Raw genomic sequence first — 21017 nt, forward strand, 5'->3', positions numbered from 1 at the left:
TATTCCAAAACGCTCTTAAAGGGGACGCAGTGCTCAGTGGATGTTGTTGCTGAGTATCTCTTTTCTCCCCCCCCTCTTTATTATGACGTGATTTAAAGTACACATTTGCATCGTTTTGGGCCGATTATTGGCTCACATGAAAATGTTAAGGATTTATGTCAGCGTCTCTAGAGAACAGAGAAGATGACGCGCGCCTTTTCTGTGCAACATCGGTGGAGATTCTCGAGTTGCCTTTTCTGGCTGATTAATAATACAACCACAGTTGCAGGTAGGCTAGTATTTTTGGGTGGCAGAGATAGCTTTGTCCTCTCACTGATGTCTAAAAGAGAAACACTGACATCAGCTGGCTTTTATCTGACATTGCAGATACTTTTGATTCAGAGAAAAAATATCAGTCGGGGGGTTATTGATCCCCAGTGGGCATATTCAAGTGTTGCAGCAGTAAAACACACCAAGAAGAACATGCATGAGTACTAATACAATTAGAATATATAGGAAGAAAATAAAAAGGTAACTGTATTCCATAACTAGTATAAGCAAGAATTAAGTTTGTACAAAATTCAAATCTTAACTATACACTAAAAATCTATACAGGACATTGACTCATTAATTGGCAAGTTGAATTTCAAGTGACCAGTTACAAGATAAAGTGACAAAGTAGCAAAAGATAAGCAATAAATATCTAAATAAGATCAGCCTTCTCTGTCCCTTCCTGAAGAGGGTGTCAGTGTTGTGGGATCAGTCCAGTTTATGGTTTATGTGGGCCTCAAGGTACTTGTAAGAGCTCACTCTCTCCACTTCATCCCCCTGTATGCTGACTGGGCAAGGGGCTCCAATTCACATGGCTTGCATTAACCCCAACTTTTTGGGAACCAGGTGCCCCCACTATAGCTCAAAGTCAATGGAGCATCTATATACATCGGTCAAAATATTTCACAACAAAAATCCACAGTAAAAAAAGTGCAGTAAAGATAAACAAGGGCAATTGAGATGTAAATTAATAGTTTTTACACAACAATGTGGTATTGGTACAAAGCATTTCACAATAGAGTGCATACTGTCCCTTTAAATGACCATTGTAAGTGACCAACGTGATTCCATCAAGCACTTAGACTTGTCCATTGTTATGTTAATAAAACAATCTATCATATTTTTTGGAATATTCTAGCCTAATTTACAGATGAAAAAAAAAAAAGGAAAAATAATAATAACAATAAAAACCCAATGAATGTAGTGGAGGAAAGGGGAACAATACAATTTGTATTTGGATGCAGAGAACAACAATGTTCATGACTACAAACAAAACGTTCTTAAGAACAAACTTTAGCATGAGCTCTAACATTAGAAACTCCAAACAGATCCCACTGAATAATGTCTTTGAGCGTTCATATTGCGACTTTGACCAGGAAGTGGCAGCAGAGACTGGAAATCATTCACAGCTGATTTAAGAGCTCCAGGGTGAGATCTACAAACAGGTTACATACATACATGTTACAAGCTTTTTTTAATAGGAGAAAATGTTAAAATATTGTGCATTTTACGAAGAATGGAGTAGAAATGGAGAGGAAATTGGTATTACAAGCTGTTCTGTCTTTGTTAATGCTGTGGAGATAAAATAAATGAAAAAATCAGGTTGCCAAAGGCCAGCCATTAAGAAGGGATTGACTTCCCTGGGACAGATAAGATGTAGCAGGATCAGCTTGAGTGGCACACAGAGAGAATTATAATCACATTATTGCCAAGTGCAATATAGTGAATGCAGAATAATCAATCTGAGTGACGGAGGGCTAATTCAGTGATAGTCAATATTTTATGGCTGAGGAGTGTGCAGCATACATCCTATATGGGCTGTGAAACAACAACATCAAAAAGGGAGGGCCACTGAAACCAACAAATTATTTTCATAAGATTTGGAAATTGGTACAACAGCTGGATAGATTTTAGATTTCTACATCTGGATATTTCTGTTGTGCACATTTTCATGACTATTATAATAAAAGTGTTGGTGTGTTTTACCTTACTAACTTGTAACTCCTATGTTTCAGTAATTTAACGAGAAGAGGTAAAATATTCATGTGATCGCACATGCAAACCTTGGTCAAATAAATGATTCACAATTGGCATTAGTGCCATCATTATAAAACAAGGACAATGACACATTTCTGGTGATTTGTGTTCTCCTTCAAGAATGACTGTATTTTCAAGAGTTGGCGGCCCATCTGCTTGTCATTCTGTAAAAATGATGCATGCCAACAGCTTGCAAACAATTCACCACATAATGGAGAATGGCCATGACAGTTACAGGGACATTTGTGCTGGTTTACTTTGCATGTCATTTCTAATTTGTCTTTTTTACAGTTTAGACAGATGAGGTATAGTGGTGACAATTGTTGCAGATAAACCCCTCTGACTACCCAAAGTCCCTCCATACAGGGGGAGATCTGGTAGAGCAGTAGCACAACCAGGTTGTTTGTCTTCTTTCCAGTCAATTGGGTACACACAACAAATCTAGTATACACACTTCACATTAAGTATGAAAAAAATGCATTTGTGATAAGTTTGGAGCCAGTCCATGATGAGTCAGTTTTGACTGTGTTTTATCTCACAGGCCAGAGAATGCACTGCACCCTACTGCTTTTACAAAGAGACAAAAGTGGAAAAAACGATGTAATTTTGTACATTTGGCCTTAAAGAAATAACATTACAATAACAATGGAAAGGGGGTGAATGTTGGCATGGCTGGTTGTCTGTCTCTATACGTCAGACGAGCAAAGGAAGCTGGGATCGGCTCCAGCCTGCTGCGACCCCTAACAGGAAATGGTGGTACAGTTGATGGGTGGATAACTGTCAACTTAGAAGGAACCATTAGGGCTAAGACTAAACCAGAGAAGTGTAAACAATTGTAGTTCCTCACGTGGCCACTTGAGGCTCATGACATTAGCAGCTCAATCCCCATCACTGGTGCCACATTAGCCACAATTTACAGTAAAATTAATCATATTTACAGCCTGCTATAGAAAACCACACTAGTATTTAATATTTCAGAGCATGAAAACTTCACAGAGATTGAATTAGTATATAACATTAATATTTAAATAGTTGTAAGCCTTGTTATGCATAATTAGGGGCTTGGTTGATTTAAGTAATGGGTGCGGCTGTCTCCAAGGCATCAACTGCTTATTCAGATAATAAATTGGACCTCTATGTTTGTTGTTTAGCAGTGTATGGACCCAATTGCAGCACGACAGGAAACTGGCATATAAAGTCACACACACTTCACCCCGGAAAACAGGCAAACAGGAACCTGAAGGGGCTGAAGCAATAGTCGTGGTTGGGGACAGAAGGCTGAGGTAATTACTGGGGTTTTGACAGAGTAGGTGAGCCCAAGGCAAGCAGGGTTGGAGATCAGTTCAAGGGGAAAAGCTAAGAGAGCAGGTCAGCTGATGAAGAGGGTGTGGCTGAATATACTGAGAGGCAGAACAGGGCTATGACATGATTAATTCTTTGGGAGCTTTAATTTAATTTAACAAAAGAGTGTGATTTATCCCTGGCAGAAAAACAATGGGAGTGTTGCTGTCTTTTCAAATGTAGTCACTGTTTGCTCCAGAAACCAACATGGTGGCAGCCATACTGCAAACTTAAGGTTCCAAAGGCAGTCAGCCAACCAATGGCAGTGTCCATTATTGCTATAAACCCATTTTTTTGTGCCAACAAGTCGAATCTAACTTCCATCACTGAGAATTTGTTAGTGTCATACAACATTTTTATCCACTAGTCAGCGTTCCTAATACAATTGGGCTCAGAAATATTCAAATATTATTGTAACAATAGCTTTGAGAAAAGTAAAGCATTAATGCCATTAAGACTTCTTACACAGGTGTCCATTCATATGCAGGAATGGATCTCTGATAAACCACCATATTGCTTGACTAATATCATCTATTTAAAAGCGGTTGCTTAAGCTTGGCTCAGCTGATAACAGCTTTTACTATTGAAGATATTTATCAGATTCATGAGATGATCAAAGCATTAGATTTATATAGCTTCTTATAGAAGTTATATTACATGACGGTTCCTGGCTTTTATATAAAAAGCTAGTGAGTCTAAAGAGGAACTTGTTTTAACTTTTGTCAAATCTAGGCCAAAAACAGGAAAGCAACAATGTGCTGTTCCCACTGATTTAAAGTAGGCTACCCGGATCTTTCTTGTAACATCTGTTCTGGTTGTTTTTTTAAATTTTTATTGTTATTATTTTTTCAGATTAATTAATTATCAATTACCACAATGCCAAAGTGAAACATCTTGGCAAATCATCTTCAAACACGCTACAAAATGAATTTCTCATTCTACTTAATCTGACATGAACCCAATGTCTGTGGACATTGACACAATTTCTTTTAGAACTTAAAATGTTCTTAGAACTTAGTTATGTGTGACAGATAATTTGATTTTGGTATCTTTTTTTTCACTGTAAAAGTTTATAGTGTGACTCACAAAACTGAGGCGCTACCTGATCTTTATCCGTTGTCACCTTTTGATCTGCTGCACCTGTGGACTGTTCTACAAATGCCTGAGCTCCTCCTTCTCTCAAACTGCACCCAGGATCAGAAGAATGCCTTTAGCCACTACATTTTTCTTTTCTTTGAGTATTTGTTTTATGTTGTTTGGCAATAAGGCAACCTGAGCAGCAGAAGCTCATTGGGAGACAGACTTGCTGGAGGCTGTAATCTTGTAGGAAGGAGCTGGGAAATTGAGAATGAGTCTTTTTACCATCTTAGCTGATGACTTTGTTTTCATTTTCTTATCTTTTGTTTTTATCATTCCTCAATATTAATAGGTCTTGCTCTGTAAACTGATAAGTATCCTCTGACTTTACATTTAAAACGTTTTTTCCCCCCCAATTCATAACACTTCTTACATTGAGACACAAGTTTCACTAACTGTCTATAGAAGCAGAGTGGGATTTTCTGGCAAAACTTCACAAACTACCAAGAGTAGAAGGTTTGAATGGGTCAAAAAGAACTATATACACCTGAAGAACAACTCTATACGCATGAAGAACAACTTTATCAACAAATTAAATTTGAAATTAATACTACAAGTGTTGCTTGAGCTATTTGGCCTCGAACCAATAATGTTTAACGCAACAACAACAAAAAAAATGTTTTGAAAGTGCCTTAAAACATTTTATTAGAAACTCATTTTCATATACTAAATCCATTAACGGGATATTAGAATATATTTGCCATTTAAAAATGCATTTTTATGTGATGATAAAATTGAGTTTTTGATAATGGTGCTCAGAGGAAATTGTGAAATAAATTTAGCCTTTATTTTGCAGCGTTTTGTTCACACTTCCCCTCTTTTGTTGGTCATCTTCCTGCCTATGTAGGCTACGTTGTCCCCAGTGGTTTTCCTGCTTCTGTCATCGTTTGACCGGCCTTAATTATTTTCACCTGTGCTGTAGGCCATATTGTCTTATCGATGCGACCCTATACTCAACCTGCCTATATCTGTGACAGTAGCTTATAGCCTATAGACTACAACGATTTGTGTGGTTAGTCACATGTAATTCTGCTTTTGAGATTCGTTGTAATACAAAGATAATATGTAGCCTAGTCTAGACTATTACAATGTTTATTAGGAAAATGTATGTCTCATGAACCACCAGGGAAACCTGAATATGATGTAAACTGGTAAATGGAGTTGTTTAGGACCATGAGGCGCACGCTGGTGAATCCGTGTGAAGGAGCGCATGGACGGGAGAGGAGCGTTGTGTTGGAGCGTCGATCGTCTCATCGCCGCGCTGATCCCGGTGATGCTGCCGCTCAAGTGTTGCATGCTGAAGACTCCAGATGCCGTGAGGGAGCTCCGACTCCGATACTATGAAGGCTCGATGTGCGGTGGGCAGCGAGGGTAATTGAAGATGAAGATCAGAGTGGTAAGTAAAGAAACCTGCTGGAAATTTGACTGTCATGATCCGCTGTATGGAGTCTTTGTCAATATGTGGTCTGCTGTGACCTAGTTGCACTTTGTAGTGTTTTATTTTCATATAGCACGAGCTTTAATTTAACTTATTCCAATGAAAGGATTATATGAGCGAGTGAAGGTTTTTTTTTCTACAGTGGGGCAGTAACTGGAAGATGTTTAATGTCAGCAGCCTATAGTGCTTTTCTTTCCCACATGTTGCCCTGCTAATGTTGAGCACATTTGAGTGGCACAGCTGACATTTTATTTGCAGCCTTGCACGAGGAAAGAGCAGCTGCCAGTCAAGCAACAATCTGCTTTAAATCATAAATCTATTCAGCACTCTGTTCTAAAAGAAAGCTGTAGCAATTTCTCCTGTTTCCTATTTTTAGTATGTTCCTTTTTGAAGTTGTGTTTTACATTTGTCTTTCCAGTGCCAAGGCATTAGTGGCATCATCATCATCACCATGGTTACCAGTTTTATGCTGGTGTACAACAGCCGCACTGGGGACAGATCCTCTTCCTCGTCAGCGTTGGCATTGTCATCCCAGCGTTCAGATGGATCTGCTCCATCCAGAAAGCCACAGAGACCTTCAGTATCAACACTGGAGGGATACACAGGTGTAATGGATCACAAGGTAAATATGCACCATCTGTGCTCACAGGCGGTCTGTCCCCTGATATTACAGGTAAAGATGATGTTTTTGTCATTTCTAATGTTTGTTAATTCACTGCATATAAGCAGGTAATTGAATACTAAATATAAGTCAAATTATTTTTTGTGTAATTTTATATGGTATATGCGCTCCTTAAACTCGTCACACAGCCACAGCTCTGTACAGGTCCAGCATTGGCGCTTTAGTACTTTTTTGTATATTATTTATTTTTCTTACTATAAATTCCTAACAATAGTTAGATTACTTTTGCACTAAAACACTGAGTCAAACTCCTTGATGTAGTAAAATACTTGGAAATGAACCAAATTCTTAAAATAGTTTAGCACGTGGAGGCCTGTAGTGGTGATATGACTGAACAGAACAAAGGCACGAGATACTTCAGTGTGCACCTCAAACATCATTATATTTGGTTAGACGTGGGATAAATCAGTCTCTTGTATGAGCTTCTTTACGTTGATTTTGTCAGTGCATTTCACATGGTAAGTGTCCTTAAACATGATGTTTTAGTGTGCTTTGGAGGTTTAAAAACAATCACTTCCACTCCTGTATATGTCTGCACCTCTTCAGTATTCAGCTCTCATCTATGAAATGCAGGGAAACTAACGTGTGAAAGTAGAGTCCAGGTATGCACACAAAAATTGATTTTTGAAGCTTCCGGTGCTTCCCTGGCTTCAAAGAGAACTGAGAAGTGGTCTGCATGTGTGGTCCGTGTCCTAAGCCTTCCTCACAGCTGCACATGTTGTCTTTTGATTTTAATAAGTGAGATATAATATTTACAAAGTGTTCTTATTTTGAAGACTGTTTCTAGCTGTACCAGCAAATGTATCTTGTGGTAACTGGAAAACAAAATCAGAATTTATTTCAGTTTGGTTTCTCCTCTTAAGACCATAATTATAAAAATCATTCCTCTAATCATCAAACTCAAAAGCAGAAATTGCAGTAGAGGTATTTTCTTTGGCTCCCCTTTGTTTATCTAGTGTCTTAATTTATAATTAATGCCATTACCATGAAATATTTAGTGACAGAAGCACAAAAAAAAGGGATGCGTTTCTATTAGAACAGCTACATCACTGCTGTAACAGTTTAGTTTTTAAAGTTTTACATTCAATGATTTAAACAAATGAATTTTATTCAGACCTGCAAGGTTATACAGGCAGCTCATTTCGACAGCGTCACCTCTCTCCTCAAAGAAAAAGAGAGCAGTACAGCCAGGAGTAGAGGATGTTTCCCTGGGTGCATTGGATAGGACAAGTTTGAAGTACAGTTTGTCTGTCGGTGGATGACCAGTGACTTGAGAGTATAAGTTTGATAAGAGGTTGGATCTGGCTCAAGTTCTCTGGATTTTATTTCTGTTTCTTGATGTGCTAGATTTTTAAATGCAGAGCTCCTGAGATGTTGTATAATCATTTCCCTTTCAAGTAAATGAAAAGGAAACATTAATTTGAAGATTAAACAGGGCAGCTGCTTGCAGTTTTTTAGCCACTGTGATTTTCACACTTATTCCTGGCCGACCACCTTTTCCTGGCTGACAGCTGATTCATGATGTATCCGCACTGCAAAATCTTCAAACTGCATAATGCCCCCCCCCCCCCCCCCCCCACCCCCCACCCTCCCATGGGGGCTGCTGCTGCTTCTGCATCCTCACAGAGCCGATGGAATAACTAACCAGAGGAGACCTGCTGTGGGGTTGTCAGTGGGTGGACACGTCTGTACTTTTCTCTCCAGGGTCATGTGAGGTCTGCTACTGTTGGAGGGAGTCTTTGCTTTGACACACATGCAGGAAGCCCCAGGCAAATGCCCAGAGACAATGTAAATGTTTAATGCCCTCATCAGAAATGCAAAGTGAGCTCTGTTAATGTGCCTGCCAGATCCTGTTTTATGGCCCATGTTAGCTTCTGTGTGTGGCAAAGCGGGAGAGGGGATTGTGGTTTTGGTGGAAAGCTAACAATGTTTAACAATAATAGACAACGCCACCTGGGGGCTTGCACAGGTTCAAAAACTGAAGAGGCAGAGACGTTTTATAGAAACGTAAAAAAGGTTATTTTAATTAATCAAAAGAAAGTAAAAAATAACAAAAAAAGCAAAGTACAGGGAACTGAGCTGAGGGAAAACTGGTTAAACAAAAGAAATCCAAATACTAATAATAACTCAACTAACTAATAATTACTAACTAATAACTAATTAATAATAACTAACTAACCAACTAGTAATAAATAACTAACTAATAATAACTAAAAAGAAATAAACCAAAACTGAGCTTAAGCCACTTAATGAAGAGGCAGACTACGCTGAGGAAGGTGTGGGGGTGCTACCATATACTTATAGTCGTGCAGCACCGCAAACCTCACAGCACCAAAACGTTACTGCCGTCTATTAGTGACCCAGTGCTGTTAACTCGCATGCAACTGGAAGGACTTCATCCTGGGTACCTAGCCTCTAAACAAAGTGGCTCAGTGGCTGAAAGAGAAACACAACTTTAAACAATCAAAACAAAGCAATCAAAGGAAAATGTCAGTTGGTCGCAAAACAAAGCTAACCAAGGCTATAAAGGGAAACCAGTACAAAATAAGGTAAAAAGAAAAGGGACCAAAATAGGGCCCGTTAGTCAAATCAGCCACATCCCTTGGTATGGCTAATTATGCAAAACTCTTGGCCTTGATTTGATCAGATTAGATTAAAGTTTTAACTAATTAAACTATTGTGACTAAAACTGTTTTTGATAACTGCCAGGCTGTCAATATGTTCACCCCTGCTGTCAAAATGGCCATTTTAAATATGCGCACCAAAGAGGATTACTTAATTTAGCCAGCCACAAATAGACACTCAATGAACTGCATATATTGTTGCATTTCCGCACTGGCTTAATGTATCAGCTATGCAGGTTGGAGCTTCATTGAAATCCACAAAAAAATGTTAAAAATATTAAACTTCAAATACTGAACAACAAACGTGTCATGTGTTGGATGTATTTTGAACAATTGTGGTTCATTTTATTTCTCTGTACGTGCTTTGTCTGCAGGTTTTTCGTGTGACGTGTTTCTCTGGCATTTCTTCTATTTCTTCTTCAGGCTACAGTAATTAGAGCTGCTGGGTTTCTTAACCTCTTTCAAATCCTATCAACCAAATTTCAGTCTGAACAGCTATTTTTCTACCTTTGCTTCTCATCCTCTTTCCATCTCTGATGTTGTACCAATTTAAGAGATGTTGACCTTTTTGAAGAACCATTGGCAGAATCAATCTACATTGGCCTTTCTGTGTATGGCAATTGTGAGAGCACTCGTGTGGATTGTGTGCCTGTTCCAGTATATGATGTACCTGCTTATTATGGGCGATAACTTTCTGTGCTCTGACAGCCTATAATACCGTCCTTCTGGGAGAAATGGTTGTCGTAAAAAAAAAAAAGTATGCAAAATATCTATGACAACCCCTTTCTAAGGTTCTTATTCTAGAGGTATGTACCAGATTGATTATGCAGGAAAAAAACAGGTCACTGGGTATGTCTAAGCTCTATTAGCGTACCTAAAAATCACACTTCTGGTATACGATGGTATACAAGGATTTCAAGCCATAGGTGCAGTAAAATAGCAGTATATCTGGACACATTATCTATCCTGAGCTCTTTGCATATAAACCAAGCATAAAGTATCACTGTTATTCCCAATGTGGCCAGGTTTTGGTACCATGTGCTGCTTGCTACAAGGCTAATTCTTCAGAGACGCTGTCTGAGGTTAACATGACATTGGAGAAATGTTATTCTGACTTTCCTTTATTCAAAGGAAATGAATACAGAGCATGTTTCAGATAGAAACTTGAATATGTTTCACACAGAGGAGCTTAATGAGCTGTCAACTGTCTGGAGGATGTCTGTATAATTAATTAGTGTCTGAGAAAACAGAAGATATGCTGATCATTAAATCCTCACACCTCAGTTTTTACAAAATCTGCCTCCGCTCTCAGTCAGACCATTAGTACGATTTTCTATCATGTACATTCTTTCAACATTTAAGTTTATGAACCCAGCAGCTATTATATCACACGTTGAAGCAGTGTATTATCTCTTAAAAGGATTCTTTCTCACTTTTTCCTCATCATGGTGTTGCACTAGTTTCTTAGGAGTTACATTTATCAACATTTCAGAGATCGCTTGTAAATTAAAATCACCAACTTACATGACTGTAGGCATTGTTCATTCTTTACTGATGAATGTTCTGCAACTTCTTAATAGCTCACCCTGTTGGAAGCTAGTCTCTCTGTAGGTTTGTGCTCTCAACCTATCTTAAACTGAAATGTAGTTGAGGGCAAAGACTGCCGAGGCACAGTCAAGTCTCTTGTGCCATATTTAAGGCTGGCTGGTGGGGTTTGCTCTGAAAGCAATTATGATCCTGTGTTCTCCTGGGAACCATAAATAGGACCATACTGATGAGTCTGCAGTCAGTGTGTGGGCTGTAATTGACTCAGACTAGAACCAGAGAGCCGTAGTCCTAACAATTGCAGCTCTGGAAGCTACAGCATTGTCTTTTGTTCAAACAACTATGGATTTAACCTGAATAGTTGAATACAAAAATACTGGTGTATCCTAACATACACAAACTGGCATGTTAAAAAAATATCTTTTAGATTAGATGTTGGATTAAATATTTACAATGGTAATGCCCCATTTATAAAGTAAAAATGACGTCCAAAATAACTATGTAGCCAAAGAAAATCAAACAGTTCTAAAAAACGTTTACAATTGAACTCAAATTCCTTTAAACACTTTGAGGTTTTGAACTTGGAAAATGTTTTTCAAAGATTTTGTTCGAAAAAATTGCCTAGAAATATCTCGATTGTGCACCAGAATATACAATGACGAATCTTGAGCACGAGAATCAGAATAATTGGAGACATTCTCATTCGTTTCCCCCGCCCTCTCCTCCCTAGAGGTAATTTCTACACGGGTTGCCCAAGTGATAACTTCTGATGTTGGAAAAAAATGAAGCAATTGGTAATGCAAAAACCTGAAAGTCACATCCACCCATTACAGTTTTTAGGGTTGCCCTGTCAGAAGCCAGTTCTGCATCGATTTTGAAACCTCTTTAAGTTTTAACATTGCTTTATTTTTTAAAAGCATCTCCAATATGTATCCTGGTTTTATCACATTTCTGGTCACAGAGCTTCTTAGAAAATGCTGAGATGTTAAGAATCAATTATCTCGGAAACAGGCAAGCAAACTAGTTCAATCACTGCAACACCTGCTGGTTTGCAGTTTGCCTGACAAGTGGGCGAGGGGCAAGACGGCAGTGTGGGTGTGACCTAAAGCACTTCAGTGGTCAAAATGGATTTAGACTACTCCAGACCAGGATCAATATTTATACAGAAGAACCAACTGGCTTCTGCTTGTTTTCCAGAGAAGCCAGCGCTTCAACATGTTTGCTTAATGTCTGCTGATATAATAAGGTCATTTCATGGTTTAATTCAGCACACATCGTACATATTGCTCCTTTAATAAGAATGTGATTTACGGAGGAAATGCTGTGTTGTAAAAAGTTTAGAAATATTATTTGACAGTTGTCAATAATATTGCATGGTATGATTATGACTTTAATATAATTAACTCTGTAGATGAATAGCTAAATACTTAGTGGCACCAGATAATTAATTTGTAGACTAATGTACAATCTGCTCTTGCAGTTAAAAAAGGTCATTTCATATGGGTTAATTAAACTTTAATTAAAAGGCGTTGTTTTCTGCTCCCTCTAATTATCTGCTCTTGATCAAACCAGGAGCAGCAAAAACTATTTCTGAGAGCTTGACGGAAATATAAACACCCGAAACATCATAGATAGATAGAACATCATAGAAGCTGGGAAATTACGGCAACTTTTGACAGTCCTCAAAAATACATCATTCTTGGATAATATATAACATTGAATCACAAAGAGTATATCAAAAGGACAATATTAATCAATGTATCATCCAGTAGTTTAGGTGGCTTCTTGCCACCATGAAACTTAAAGTTTGGACAGTTAAATCCAACATGCATCACATTAAAGCTCACTAAATGGCCTCCTTGGGTTGAACATTTTGTCTTTAGACCTTGTTTTTCTGGGGAGGAGCATTGCTTCCCACGATATGCATTATTGATAAAGGCAGACAAGCCTCTGTCCTCACGATGAAGTGCAGACTGACTGTGTGTGTGCCTGTTGGCAAGGGTTACAAAGATAACTGAATCACAAATCGAAGATTACAGTGTTAATTAAAGGCTGATTATACATTAAACAACAGTGTTAATATTCATTACATTGCACTCACTCACATATTCATTCATTCATTCAACAGTGTGTGGGTTGCCACTATTAGCTGCTTGTCGTCTGTAATATTGTGAAATTGACTGTGAAAGCCTCTTTCAATGTGATCCATGGTTTACAAGTGGCTATTTCCCAACATCACCAAGCTGTCAGAGGCTGAGTGGGAGCTGGCAGTGAAGCTTGAGCCTCACTGTTAAGGACACTATTATTTCATCGACACTTCAAAGCGTAACGTCACAATTGCAACCTTCAATCACCTTTTACCGGTTTAAAAAAATCCATGACTTCTGATGTGATTAGAAGTTGCTTTGGGGTAACTGTAAGGACAGAGCTGATAGGATAATGCATGTGATCTGTTTTTGTCGAAGAAGAAACTACTTTAAGGTTTTTTTTCCCCAGCAAAGATGAGGAAGGTGTGTTTGTGCAGACAAGGGTGTAATTTGCTCAAGTCTACTTCTTATGGAGGGAAAGGGGGTCTGAGGACAGAGCGAAAAACACACTCCAACAGGAAATGTCTTGTTTTTGGAAGTATGTTTTGGTATTCGAAATCCTGCTCCTGAGTGCAAAAAGGCTGGGATTGTTTGTGTGTATAGAGGGGATTACAAATGGTCTAAAACCTTGACACTTTTTAGACAGCTGCAGCTTCTTGTAAGGAAAACGTGATAGTATTACATATCCATGGGGTCATCAAACTTGACAGTTTAAAGGAGCTCAACAACTATAACTATAAAAAAAAATACAGATGCAGTACACGCACACACACACACACACACACACACACACACACACGAGGGCAATCACTCAGTGTGGGGCCACAGAGATAGTGGAAGAGTATTACAAATATAGCACTGTGAGCGGCACAGACTCTGGCCCCTGTAACATCACCTGCATGTCAGTGTGTGTACACACATATGGACAAACGCATCCCCACCTCAGAACCTGATGGAGTGTGAAGCTCAGGCCACAGTTCAGAATGCCAATGTAGCTCTCTATTAAGGTCGGGAATAATTCATGTGCAGAGTGGGGGATTTTGCTGTTGGATCATTCAATCAGAGCTCACCTTTTGGTGATAACAACATGAATATATGGTCAAACAAAAGTGTAAAACTAATGCAGCACTTCTGCAATACATTCTTCCTTTGAAATCATTCATACATACATGAATAATACATGAATTTACTGTAAGTGTATATCACTAGAAGTCTGCGTGTGACTTCATTTGTCACTTCAGTATAGGTTTATGTTTTCATGATTTCCATTTGAAATCCCATTGAAGAACTGTCTCTGCTTCAACGGCTAACAAGATGGGTGTGTTTGAATAACAGTATAACTAAAAGAACAGGCTGTCTGGATAACGCTTACCTTATTTACTGTATGTGTTTGAAACACTAAAAAGCTATACTATCAATGAGACTAACATTAATACTGTATATTAAAGAATCTTTGCGTTAAATCCCAAAGTTATGGCTTCTTTAGAGAGAGAGAGAGGTCAATGATATAATGGAAAGGATCCATAGGTCCAAGTGGAGCCCGGTTTCCTCACTTTTTAAGACTACAGCCTCTGCATGAGGCATACGAGTTATCCACCGGCATCCCATGGCTTCACATTCAAAGATGCTCTATAAAGCTTGAGGACATTTGACAGGTCTTAGCTATTGTCTGCGCATGCACCACAGACTGTTAAAGGTTTCCATGATTGAGCTTCATGGTTCTCTTGCTGCTTTGTCTCTGCTTTGCTCTTTGTCTCTTTTGGACTTTGGTCATTCTCAGAATTACCCTCAATCACTGAGGTTCAGCATTTTGGAAATGACCAATGAGCATGAATTACAGGTTCTGTACACATAGACATGTTTTGGTGATCCAAACCTTTTCTTTTGTCCAAAAGTTTGATTGACTAATTATCTACAAAATTATTGCTAATCCTGGAGATTCAATGACACTTTGTACCAAAAGCCTATTTTTGATTGTTAGCCTGCCAACACATTTGACAAACATTTTGAACAAGATCATATGTATACCTATTGAAAATAAGTCTGTTGGCTGATTTGTTTAGAGAGAGTAAAGCCAGACTTATTCAATAGAAATGTAATGGTTTAATGAGACTCTACTCTGGCTAGCTGTTCTACAGACCACAACCTGTCTTGAATATTTCTGAATGAAACTACAAATACATACCTTTGACCTTTCGTCTCTCTAGCATCTGAAGTTGCACTGCAAGACATGTGCCCTGGTGACCAGCTCCGGTCAGCTTACAGGGAGCAAGAGAGGAGAAGAAATTGACATCTCTGAGTGTGTAATCCGTATGAACGATGCCCCCAACGTTGGCTACCAGCAGGATGTTGGCCGACGCACAAGCCTGCGTGTCATAGCTCACTCGAGTCTGCAGAGGGTGCTGCGGACCCGACATCAGCTGCTAAACGTGAGCCAAGACACAGTGTTCATCTTCTGGGGACCCAGCAACTGCATGAGACGGGACGGGAAAGGACACGTTTACAACAACCTCAGGCTGTTAAACCAGCTGCTGCCCAAACTTCAAATCTTTACTATTTCCAGGATCAGAATGCTGAAGTTTGACGAACTTTTTAAAAAGGAAACTGGAATGGATAGGTAAGTGTCCCCAGAATCATATTTCTGTTTTTATGATTTATGTTGGAGCTGTCTAAGTGAGACAAACCAAGCATGTTTAAAACAGTAAAAGAGTAAAACGCTTCAGCTCATGATTCTCGTTTACAAAGGAAATATCAGAGCGTAAAACAACACTGGCAGCATTATTTACAGGATTTACATACAAACCTCAGGGATTTCATGCAAAGTATACGTATCTATCTATTATCTATTATCTATCTATCTATCTATCTATCTATCTATCTATCGTGTCGTGATGATGGAGAGTGGCTGGATGGGGAGTCATAACAAACCAATCTGACACTGTTCTTTTCATCTTACTGTGGAGAATGATTTAATAGAGAGGTGGTTTTGTATTTCACATTTTCAGAGGCAGTCGTTGAGCTTGGTTTGGAACAAATAGAAAAAACCTTTCATGAATGCGAAGCAAATGGCCATATAAAAAGGATGAGACAACCCCACACAGCACACATATTTCTTTCTTTCATGCTTAAAAATGAAAAGAACACATCATGCAGTGATTGTACCTGTGCTGTAGAAAAATGGTTAGATGAATCAGGGCTTATAAAATGAAGACAATAAGACATTTATCTATGTCATTTCATCCTTTCATAAACTCATTTGCATGAGAACAGCTCGTCCACAGGAAGATAAGATGACATTGCATTTGAATGGAAAATCCAATGACTTCAGCCTCCATGTAACAGAATAAATGACTTACTCATTAATCATTTCCTTTTTGTTGTGTACAAAACAAAGAAGACTCTTAACTTTATGGATTTTTCCCTGAAAAGTAAAAATGAAGAACTATTGGTTCACAGTATAACACTGGTCCCAGCTAACAGACCACAGACTACATGAGAACAGATCTACCAATAAAGACGTTTTTCTTTTCTTGCAGGAAGAGTTCAAACTCCTGGCTGAGTACTGGCTGGTTCACCATGGCCATCGCCCTGGAGCTGTGTGACAGGATTAATGTGTACGGCATGGTGCCTCCTGATTACTGCAGGTAGAGACACATTGTTTATATCCATGATTTAAACCCTTAAACTTTACATACCCAGAGAAAAACATACTGTAAATATCCAAATACCACATAACTAATACTACATGCATTTTAATTTTAGTCTGTCTGTCGGGATGTGTTATAGTTTTCTCAAATGTTAACTTTAATTTACTTCCAAACAGTTTGGGGCCACTTACATTGCCAGTAGGATACATATTACCAACAACCTTGAATTTAATTGTTAGCTTTGTAGCTTTTATACAAATGTACTATTTGTATATTTGTACTGTTCCAACGTTTACCTCCATTTTATGTCTCTGCCTCTTCCTAAGAAAAGCATCAGTCTCTGAATGCTCTATTATTGCTAACTTTGCATGTTTGGTTTCAGAACAGGTTGTCTTCATAAGAGTTTGTCTTTAACTTTCTTACTCTAAACACTTCACACATCTGTCATATTGGATTTGTAAAGTGACACACAGAACCAAAACAGCAACTTTGTCACCGTTAGGCCAAAGTAGTGAGCTGAAAGACACCAAAATTCTTCAATAAGTCAGTGTCCGTTTCTTTATCAGTTTCCTAGCAACAGTGTTCAGAAGACTTAATCCATGTGCATGCCAATAATATTGTGTCCTTGACTTTCTGCTGCTTGACTTTCATCTGAGGGCATTAAAAGTTATAATGCAATGAAAAATCCACCTTATTGATAATTTCACCATCATTTTCACATACTAATGTGTTTGAACAAATGGCTTACAAGAAAGACTTCATGTAAATATTATATTTACTCTTGTAGGATAGCAGCAGGAAAATCATTTTTTAGTTTCTAATAATATAACAAATGTTTTGCAGCTCCATTCTGCATGCTGACAACATGCATACAAATAATACATAGTATATTTAGAAAGATGTCTTCCACTTGTAAAGTCTATGTTATATTTACTACCTGCTGAGATTTATTCAACATTTTTTGATTTCCTGCTGTCAGGCTGATAAATGACTAAGATTTTTAGCCAGTGAACATTTTTTGAATTAAAATATCAGAAAAAAACAGATATTAATAACAATATACTTCAAAAGTTGACGATAGACTTTAAGTTGATTGGGGGCGGCAGTAGCCTAGGAACTTGGGTTGAGAACTGGAGGGTCGCCGGTTCAAGTCCTAGCACGGATCAAGTCCAGAAATTGGCTTGGTAGCTGGAGAGGTGCCAGTCCACTTCCTGAGCACTGCTGAGGTGCCCTTGAGCAAGGCACCAAACCTCAAAACAGCTCTAGAGCCTTTGTGGGCAACCCCTAACTCTGAGACCTCTCCATTTCAATCAGGATAGACAAGTGATCTTAAGAATGAATTTATTACAGTGAAAGTGTGATTGACAAAATGACATTTGACAGAAAAGTTTTAGCGCTTGGACTCTATGGGGTAGAAGATGCGATTTAGTGATGAAGTTCAGCTCGTCATTAGGATAGATCCCCCCCATGTAGGTCAGACCCTTGTGGTGGAGGACTGATGCTTTGATGAGACCGAGTGAGAGAAGAATTGATGGGAGTTGACTCTGCTTCTGAAGATGGCGGTGATGGGGAGGTGGAGGGGCGCACGAAGCCAGCTTGAAAGAACTCGGGAAGAAAAAGAATCATATTTAAAAGGAGAGCTGAACGATGATAGGCTGCGCCATTGGTTAGATGAGGTCTGGTGACAGAAAAGCTGATTAACCCGCGGACGGCCCAAACTGACAGCTTGAGAATGACAGCGGAAATGAGATAGCGTGAAAAAGTGTGACTGAGAAACCTGATTGTGGATGACTTAAAGTCTTCCTTACTGAACTTTCACTAAGCTTCATTAATGCATTTAGGATTCTGTTGTATTTCGGCCTACGTGTCTGTTCATGTCCATTAAACAGAGTGTTAACCGAATTTACCCTCGTGGGATTGATAAAGTATAAATTATTATTTTTTATAAATAATCAGAGAAATAATGTTGTTCTCACTTTAATCAACAAGGGCATAAAGGACAGTCTTGACACATTTGAATATTCATAAGAGGAAAGCAGCGCAGGGATTGATGTGACTCTTATTTGGCTGAGCCTTCAGCTCTGTGGGACAACACATATCAGAGGAATAAGATGGTGTATAATGAACACATCTGTGAGCCCACATTCCTCTGATCATCCGTTTTCCTTTGTTCTTATCGCCTTTTCTTCCCTTGCCTTGCTTTTTCTCCCCTCCCTCCCACCCTGATAATTATCCCCTCTCTATCTCCCCATCCCTCCCTCTCACTTTGACTTTCATGTCTTTTTACGTCTCTCTCTGCTCCTGTGCAGATCTTCCTCCCATCCCTCTGTGCCGTATCATTACTATGAGCCCTCGGGGCCTGACGAATGCTCCATGTACCTCTCCCATGAGAGGAGCAGACGAGGAAGCCACCACCGCTTTATCACGGAGAAGACAGTGTTTGCAAACTGGGCTCGAACCCTCAACATCCACTTTTACCAGCCTGACTGGAAGCCAGCTGCTGTCATCACTGGCATGAACAGTTCCTTCAATCTTGTTCCTGCTGGATCCTGAGATTCACTCGTGAGACGATACCCAGAAGTGCACAATATGAGCGTGGATGGTTTTCAGTGTTCAGATTCTCGCTGTGGCTGACATGAATGTATGAGACAGCAGTAAGACTAAACAAGCCTCTGTTGTGGCTCTAAGCCCTCCACCATAAGCAGCTTGGCAGAATGGGATCATTGCATAAAAGCAGCACAAAGCCTCAACAATGTTGTGGAAGTATAACTGCAATAGGATGAATCTTATACTGGAATCAAACCAACAGCAGCTAGCTCAATTATGATTTTTAACACATGAGTTCGAAGAGGCAAGTCACTGACAATGAGACAGTTCATCTCTCCAATAGCTGCACACTGATTCATTGTCATGTATTCAAATCCATGACAAACTCACTTAGGACACATGTCATATCTGTGTTGTTTATAAAAGTAAGTATTGAAATGACTTGGGAAAAGTTTGTACTTCTCAGTTAGATACTGTAGACTCATAGATTAGAACAGATTACATTTATAAAGGCTGATTATGATGTTGAGAGCTACCATCCAACAATTTTTAACATGTTTATACATTTACGGTACCTCTTGTTGAAACTTCCATTTTCATAGTACAGACAACAGGGTCAAAACAGAGAGAAATACGTGTTCATACTGTTAAAATATATCAAAGAACAATTGCAGAAGGTCACTGAAATTACAAACATGCAAAAGTGACATTGAAGAACTAAAGAATGGAGGAATCAGGAAGAAAACGTTATGGTTAACTGGTTTACATGTAAATATGTTTTTGGTATATTTTTTTGTTTTTAACAGATGTTTAAACAATATGTACTGGGGCTGGGCTTATAAAGTGCATCAATAGTGAATAACATTGGATCTGGATCTGATGATTTTATCATCCAGCTGCAACAATGTAATGTCATTATTATTTGAAACATTCATTTAAGATTACTTCGACGAGTCAATTTTGCTATGAAATGTCAGTAAGTTCTGAAATGTAAAAAAAAAAATTCAAACCCCCCAAACATTTAGTTTTCAATGATGTAAAACAGAAAAAACAAGCAGCGACTGGTTATCATTTCTTATCTGTATTGTAGTAAATGCATCGTTTCATTGCTTGTTTTATTGCAGTATGAAAACTCCTAATGTGCAGCGATGATTTAAAGAGCTGCAGGGGCAGAGCATGTGGTCTACTGCTGCTGATGACTGGTGATGTTGAATGTAGGACACGTGTCAGAACTTAATTTAAGGACACATTTTCCCTGTTAATTAAAGTGGAACTTGCTCATAATTTTTGTAGCACAAAAAAATGAAATTGGAGAAGAAGATTGAGGCTTTGACCAGCACTAAGTCCATCAGCTTGGGAAATTATATGAATGAAACAGGAGAAACTGAAAGTGTAAAGTTTTTTGGTCATTTTGCTTCATGGTAGCTTAAATATTGGTGTTGGCTCTACCTGGGGATAATATGCATGCAGTTAATACACTTACATGAATCAATAGAACGGTGGGCAAGTGATCCCTCAAATCAGTAAGTTCAGGTCTGAAGTATTTTCCCACTTTTTTAAACTGTAAATAAATAATGTTTAAAAGTATGGTGATTTGACCTGATTTTATTGTGCATTCTTTAGACATCTTAAACAATAAGATTAAATTGGCATATATTACATGTTTTCTTCTATTGCTATTGAACAGATGGCCCCTCAGAAAGCCCATGTGTCTGATAGTCAAGGCCATGATTTGTCCTCTTATTGAAACCTATTGCAATTAAAACCAGAACTAGCCCTTAAAGGCTTTCCTAGCCAGTCAGCCACAGTATTACTGATACAAATGATCAAAGTGTCCTGAGAGGCTTCTTCAATCGTGACCCAAGGGCTTCAGTCTCGGCCTCTTCAGCATACAGAGAACTG

The 21017-nt window shown here is 38.7% G+C and overlaps 1 protein-coding gene across 1 annotated transcript; it reads left to right on the forward strand.

Annotated features, from left to right (window-relative positions):
• The first annotated feature begins 5766 nt into the window (after positions 1–5766).
• Positions 5767–19791, forward strand: st6galnac5b (ST6 (alpha-N-acetyl-neuraminyl-2,3-beta-galactosyl-1,3)-N-acetylgalactosaminide alpha-2,6-sialyltransferase 5b). The gene is made up of 5 exons (XM_079350447.1): positions 5767–5941; positions 6402–6605; positions 15129–15538; positions 16458–16565; positions 18878–19791. The coding sequence occupies exons 1-5, from the start codon at positions 5927–5929 to the stop codon at positions 19119–19121; spliced, it is 981 nt and encodes a 326-aa protein (XP_079206573.1). The 5' UTR covers positions 5767–5926; the 3' UTR covers positions 19122–19791.
• Positions 19792–21017: the final 1226 nt, after the last annotated feature.

This window comes from Symphodus melops, assembly GCF_947650265.1.
Source record: "Symphodus melops genome assembly, chromosome: 8".
Lineage (NCBI taxonomy): Eukaryota > Metazoa > Chordata > Actinopteri > Labriformes > Labridae > Symphodus > Symphodus melops.

Excerpts from the sequence above, each read along its gene's own strand:
- st6galnac5b (XM_079350447.1), top strand. Across the intron at positions 15,539-16,457 it reads AAGGAAACTGGAATGGATAG|GAAGAGTTCAAACTCCTGGC; the intron begins GTAAGTGTCCCC and ends CTTTTCTTGCAG. Across the intron at positions 16,566-18,877 it reads GTGCCTCCTGATTACTGCAG|ATCTTCCTCCCATCCCTCTG; the intron begins GTAGAGACACAT and ends GCTCCTGTGCAG.